At 31.2% G+C, this 7,323-nt stretch overlaps 1 protein-coding gene across 1 annotated transcript in view; it reads left to right on the top strand.

The window, feature by feature from the left end:
• The first annotated feature begins 6,395 nt into the window (after positions 1-6,395).
• LOC110031199 (VAN3-binding protein-like) overlaps positions 6,396-7,323 on the top strand; it is a 2,634-nt gene continuing 1,706 nt past the window's right edge. The window contains exons 1-2 of the mRNA XM_020734285.1: positions 6,396-6,509; positions 6,595-6,894. Of these exons, the coding sequence (XP_020589944.1) occupies positions 6,396-6,509; positions 6,595-6,894 (414 nt within the window). The remainder of the gene's footprint in view (positions 6,510-6,594; positions 6,895-7,323) is intronic.

Genomic DNA, 7,323 nt, shown 5'->3' with positions numbered 1-7,323 from the left:
GGGATAGATACAGGATTTGAGGTAAAGCGCTCTTTCATTTAAACTATGAAAATTATGGGGTCAGTTTGACTTCATCTTTTTCAAAACTAAATTTTTTTTTTAAACGTCCTTCCAAAGCAGGCAACGGGATTTCAATTCCGATGACCGACAGCTTCTTACGGGCAAACCCCACACCAAAAATAGTGCCGACAAGAGTATTTGCTTAAATAGAATATAATAAAAAAATTACATACGCACCACTCAATTCTTACGTTTTAACATGTCATACATCTAAATATTAATTTTTACATATAAACTAACTTATTTATTTTGTAGCACAAAATAGTGGTATTTTGTAGTTATTGAAATTTTGGGTTGTGCAAATCACTACTTCAAAAAAAGCGACGAACAATTGCAAAAAATAAATGAAAATGTATCGTGGATGGTCTTTTAGCATAGTGAGCACGGTCGTTATTTTTTTGTCGAAAACATTTCAATGGTCAAATGTCATCAACAACTCTTTTATGACGGACTTCTGACCGGTCGAAAATTTTCTAAGGTTTGCCTATCTTATATGACCGTTGATTAAATTACGATGATCATCACCTATTGGTTCATAACATATCAAGGAACCGATGCACAGACCCGTCAGTATTATTATAACCGACAATCATGTCAGTTGAATTGCCATTGGAAAACTATACTAGAAACAAAAAAAAAAAATATTTCATTAGCCCATTAGAATTTTTACGCTTGGAATCGTGTCACAACATTAAATTGAATATCTATTACAAAATTTAATATAATTAAATTCATGATTTTTAATTAAATTAGAATCATGTAAAGACAATCATAAATTAAAAAAAAATAACAATTATTCTTTTTGGGCTATTAAGATCGGGTAAAATCAATATGAGAATCATGAAGAGGGTAGTCATACACATCTCAGGTGAAAGATTATTCGGAGTAACGATCATAAGATAAAACAAGTAGGGCGAGGCAGCTTAGCTGTATGAGATGAAAGTATTGACACACAAGTCAAACCTAATATTATGTGACTCTAAAATTAATTTAAAATAAGTATGATCAAAATATTTCTATGCATATCGATCTATCAGAAGACTTAATAAAATAATTTTCTCTGATCTGTTCTGATTTCATTTCATATTCAGATAAGAACACTTAGAACAAATAGTCTCTAAAGACTTGAAATGAATGTCAAATAGAAGAGATGCTTGCATGAAAGTTCCTTCTACCTTTTACTTTTTTACATCATGCTTGAATTTAGAAGCCTCACAAAATCTACAATGATTTTCCATTATATCAACCTTGTTAAATAAGATGCATTTGCTAACAAAACAATCTATCTTCTATGATTTCAAGCATAACTTGGAAATCTTTTTTATTTTGTTTTATATAAGTCTCATGGCACTAAATTTTTCTATAAATTCATCTCTTTTACCAATCTTGTTTAGGGATTTAAAGCATTCTTGTGGCATGTTAAATTTTATTAATCTTTAACATTCTAAGAGCCACAAATAACTCAATTACTCAACCTTCCCACAATCGTCTTCACACGAAATTCTATAATTCATAAAATATACGAGCATCCCTATTTTGTGATTCTTTTTTCACTTGACTCGCATAATGAGCTCTTAATCATTCGAGCACAATTTCTATAAATCCACTTGAATCATACTTTATTGAAGGATCATAGCTTATTGAAGGAGCATTGCTCAATGAAGGACTAGGTTTAGAATAAATATTAGTTCATATTTGCCATCCAACTTCAGAGAAAATGTCAGGTTCATACAGATCATGGGAAATCCAAAAGTTAGAATTTGGTTCAAATCCCCCACTATATAAGTCATGCTCGACTTCGTCCGAACTTACCTTAAAAAATACAAGTCAAAAACTGATATGTCACTTGCACGAAAGACTCAACACCATTTAAGAACTCATCGGTTAGTCACTTTCTACCTGGATGCAATATATTGTACATTTAGCGTCTCACAATGCAAATATTCATACATATCATATATATTTGTCCAAGATAATATCTACCTGAATGCAAAGCGCTTCAGTTACTCTATCACTTTTCTCAAACTTTCCTCCTTTAGTGAATGTCAAAAGACAAAATTCAGATTTTAGGTTATGTAAATACATAGAAACTTGGTGGTATGTATGTAAATTCCCCATTTAAATATTTGACTAATAAAAAAAAAAAAATCAAATTTCTCTAAACAATTAGGATTAACCTTCTAATACCTCTATGAGCCAACATTGACTTGATTGATGCGATAATCTGGCACCTGTGCAGCCAACATCCAGCTGAACTTTCAAATGGGTAAATCTCCACCGTTGGATCCCCAATTAAATTAATTTAATTAGTCTTTAGTGGCGAGCAGAACATAAGATTTTACGGCAGACCGTTTGTCTTGGTAGGAATTCTAGAGAACATGAATGGATCAATCATAATGGCTCCAAAGACTATTGTAACATACCAAATAATTTTTGCTTTCCGCCACCCCTTTTTTGGGATATTTTCATGATTGCATTGCCTTTTTCATCATTTCATTGGCTTTAGATTTTATTTTGGTGCTTAGTGTGCCATCAAGTAATCATTTTTGTAGTAATTTAAGAAAATATTTGTAAGTATAGTTCATAATTTAAGGTCTAAATATAAGTTGTGTCAAAAATTTGAACAAATGTGAGGGCAAATATATGAAGTTATGTTCTAACTATTTGGGATGTAGTATGAATTTTGCAATTCATAAGGATTTGTAAGATTTTTATGCTTTGTTTTAATATAAAATGAGGGGAAAATTCATATTTTTTAAACTTTATATATAGATTTGTTGAGTCCTTAAGAAGGAAAAGCATGGAATGTGCTTTAAATGAAATAAATTTATAATAAATTGTAAATTAAAAAATAAAATAAAATAGCCTTAAACATGATCCGAGAAATTATGCAATTAACACTAATGATAGCTTGAAAGCAATACCCATCATTAGATCATGAGGGAAATGAGTTTGATCTCACACTCAACATGGTGGGCCAGGTTGGCCCACATAATGTTAGCTTTGTATATGATGGTGAAAGTTGTGGTCATACATGATGAACCTACACTTTTAGCTTTCATTTTTAAGCAATGAAGTCATTTCATATTGAGGGGGATGGTAATAATGATTTAAGTTTTGAATTAATTTGGCAATAAAAAGAGAAATTTTTTTTTCTCATATTTAAAATTAAAATATAAATAAAATTATTTATTGAGATTTATCAACAATAGAGAGATTTTTTTATTTCTAAATTATTTGATAGAATACCTTAAAATTTTATGGATAACTTTTTTGGCATTAAGATAGTTATAATTTCAAATTATAATGATTTTAAATAGTTTAAACTTATTTACACTTATTATGGCATCAAACTTTCATTTAATCAAAAATAAAATTTGAACAATTTTTGAATTTGAAAGCACTGAAATATTTGGTAAGAAAATAATAAAACTAAATTAAAGATAATAAAATTTTAATCTTTAAAAAATTATAATCTCAATAATAGGTTAATTGTGATTATCTCAATGACATTAATGATGCCTGATTTTGTCTTTAAATGAGCATAATGCTAATTTTGTGCTTAAATGAGCCTAATGCAAACAACATATCATGGTTAGAATCAAATCCAAATCAATTTAGTGGACACATGGGGAACACCAAACTTAGTGCATGATGCATGTGTTTAACATTCTCCATGTGTGTAATGCCTAATTAGTAATTAAGTTTAAAATTGACCAACACTTGTTATCCCTACCTATTTAAGCCAATCACTAGTGGTTAATCGAGTAGCTTGGGTATTTTTGACACTACAAAGTGGGCTTGCTCAATCATGTGAGAATTAAAAAGGAATAGGGAAGGTGGATTACGAATGTTCGTTCATATAATTTTAAGAATTTAAGCTAAACATTTTGGTTTTAACATAATCAAGTGAGGAGTGGTTCGATTGATTGAGCTCAGAGCTTGTTGGCACAATTTGGTCTTAAGTCGCGATAAGGAGAGAAGTGAAGGCTTAATTTAGCTAAGCTTTAGACAGTTTAGCAAATTGAGCCAAATTTACTCGATGGAAGAATTTTGGCTAAAATGCCAATTTTATATTAGACTAGGTCTACAGTGTCTTTAGTTTCATTCAGAAACAACGATATTCAATTGATGATGGATTTAAACCTAAGCGAGTCTAAATTTACTCAAATAAAACTTGGGGTTGGTTGTGATGATGAACAAAGTTATGTTCTAGTTAAACCTAGTTAAGTTCATTAAGTACTTAGATCTTGTAATGCATTATGAATTAATTAGCAGTAAGTCAAAGTTTAATTTCCTAAAGCAAATTGGTATAAATTCAGTTGGATCATAATGGGCCTTATTAGGTTTGGTCTAGTCTAATCACCTAGACCTAGTTAGGCTTAAAGTGAGCCTAATTTGAACCATGAGCTACTTAGGGATTTAATGGATTGATCTTAAGACTAATTGGGTACATTTATAAACTAATTAGGTCCATCAGGTTTAATCACATAGGCTTTGAGTCAATTTTAATCCAAATTTGACTATGTTTGATGCACTAATTTAAGGCCCTCAATAAGGTTACTTAAAGTCTATAGGTCATGACTAATTCAAATCCAAACCAATCTTATTCTAGATTTAGATTGTGATATGGTTGGTCATATTATATCTATGTTTAATTAAGATGACCTAAATACTTAGGTTTGGAGCAAGGGATCCAATTAGGGTTATTTGAGTTCAGTTGAGGGCATTATATAAGCACATGCCCATTTATGTTTAGTTGATTTACTTTGAATAAAATTAATCTAACTTGAATTTAAGGTTTATTAGGTGGTCTAAGAATCTACAGTTTGATTCAAATCTCGACATCTTTGGACTACCAAAGTCCGGATAATTTAAGACCACCCTATGTATGGTAAAGTCAAGCCTAATGCTCAAAATGTATTTAAGCTCCCTAACATCATTATATCATAACCCATTAAAGCTAATGGGTCTAAATAGATCAAGACAAAATATAGATGCTAAACCCATTGAGGGGCTAAATTCATATAGAATTTCTCTTATGTGTTAATAATCTCATGAGTGCAATATGGGTCTCAGCCAAAGTTTATCTAATGATCTTTTATCCTAGGTTAATATAAATCTTAATGGAAACTAGATTGCTTTATGATAGACTAGGGTTACACTAAACTAATTTAAGTTAATAAGGTCTAGTTAAGAGTAGTTTTATGAGTTGATCAATCTTAAGGCTCGTCGCCTATATTTAAGTCTAACATATGCTCTAGTTAACCATATGGTCATCCTTTGATAACTAAAGGTCAATTATGTCCTGGCTCAAATAATTAAAGCAATTGAACTCAATGATCAAATGAGTTGAATAAACTTATAATAAATAGTCCTCGTATCCTCTTTAAATCACTAGTAAGAGTCCAAGTTTCATCTAAAGATCTCAATGTACTAAACATTGTCCCGGTACCATATAAGAAACACTAGATAATACGTTTGATTTACAAAAACTAATGATATGTAAGAAGCTTACATGCTCCAAAAATAACCTCAAAATGCTTCCATGCATGATGGTGTCATTCAAACCTCAAAAAAAAAAAAAAAAAAAAAAAAAACCTAAACTAATAACTTTCACCTTCAATGATTTTGTGCATTTCTAATAATTAAATTGTGTCATATGCAAATTAATACAAATATTTCCTAGTTCATTTTAAATACTTAGAGTTACTTAATTGACAATAAATTAGTTATACATGTGAATATTATTATAAAAATTGTCGATCTATATAGAAGGAGCATACCAATTTCTCAATATTAAAAAAAAAAATGCTAAAAAGGAAAGCAATTTGATCGATACAAGTGTACATAAATCGATCTTTTTGATAAGCAAACTCCATTGTACCATATATGCCTATTATTTTATAGTTCTCATCAAAGTAATTCACAACTTGCAAGACAATTTGAACCCAAATCTGCGCCCCAAATGCAAAAGTATATTAATTAGTGGGAAACATGGAGGAATTTTAACCTCAATTCATGTACTACTCATCTTGTTCCAAAAACCTTCCAACACAAAAACCAACCTTTCTATTTTAATTTTTTCATAAATAACAAATGTCCTAAAACAATTTCTTAAACGATAAAAATCACACCTTTGCCGATATCCAATGGCACTCTTATTAAAAAATTCCAAATTTGTAAAATACGATTCATTCAAAACAGTTATGCACACTAAAAAAAGCCTGAAAAACAACCCCAAAGTTCTAAAAAGGCCATCTTTGATTCCCAAAACGCATTGTTTCCTGCAATGATATGCTCATTCCTCCTCCTAACACTTCCGTTATCTTTTCATGGAGGCTCCACCAGTCATCATTACCATCGCCGCTCATGGCCATAGCAGGCTCCTATATATGTTTCACTTAGTACCTCAATTTTTACAGTTCTCATCTCTGAATATCATAAAGGTTCTGTTCTGCTCTGTTAGCTTATCAAAGCGAATATAAACTCTTTCTATGTTTGTTTAAACTATGCTGCTCTGTTTTCATGTAGGCAATGGAGAAAAGTGTGCCTCTGCGGCTTGAGAACATTGAAGAAGATGAGTGGTCTGAAGGTCTGAACTTTGCTTCATTGCGGCCGCCAGAAACTCCAATAGAGACGATGGAGTTTTTGGCGAGGTCTTGGAGCCTTTCTGCTACTGAGCTGTCAACAGCTCTCGGAAACATATTTGCTCCAGCTCGAGGGTTTCAGAACCATGGAGCAGATGCCGGAGAGAAAGATGACAAGAAGGTTGTGGAGTCGGCGTTAGAGTCCAGTCCACCTTTCTCTTCAATGGAGAATGAGAGTTTAAAGGTACGGTTCTTTGAAAACTTCAGATGTTTCTATGATGTCTATTGCATGTGGACTTTATGTATAATATTTTTGTACATTATTATACAATATGTGTATAACAATGTACAACAGGTATTTAAACTGCTCACCTAATAATTTTTTAATATTAAGAAATATTTATTTTTCTATGCATTGTATTATTTTTTTTTAAAAAAAATATATATAGATATATATAAAGAAAACCTATGTGCCGTGTACCTCGGCCTCGGCCTGTTAGTTGGCATCCGCAGTGTAAAACCCCTCAGGTCGTGGGTTAGAATCTCCTCTGTAAAGTTGGTCTTAAGAAGGTGGTACTTGAATTGTTAGGCACTTTAGAGAAGTAGTTGGAGGATGTCTAATAACATATAGTCATTTCTTATATATATATATATATATATATACATTCATATA

Source organism: Phalaenopsis equestris, unplaced genomic scaffold (genome assembly GCF_001263595.1).
Source record: "Phalaenopsis equestris unplaced genomic scaffold, ASM126359v1 Scaffold000787, whole genome shotgun sequence".
NCBI classification, from domain to species: domain Eukaryota; kingdom Viridiplantae; phylum Streptophyta; class Magnoliopsida; order Asparagales; family Orchidaceae; genus Phalaenopsis; species Phalaenopsis equestris.
This window is presented reverse-complemented; position numbering and strand designations above follow the sequence as displayed.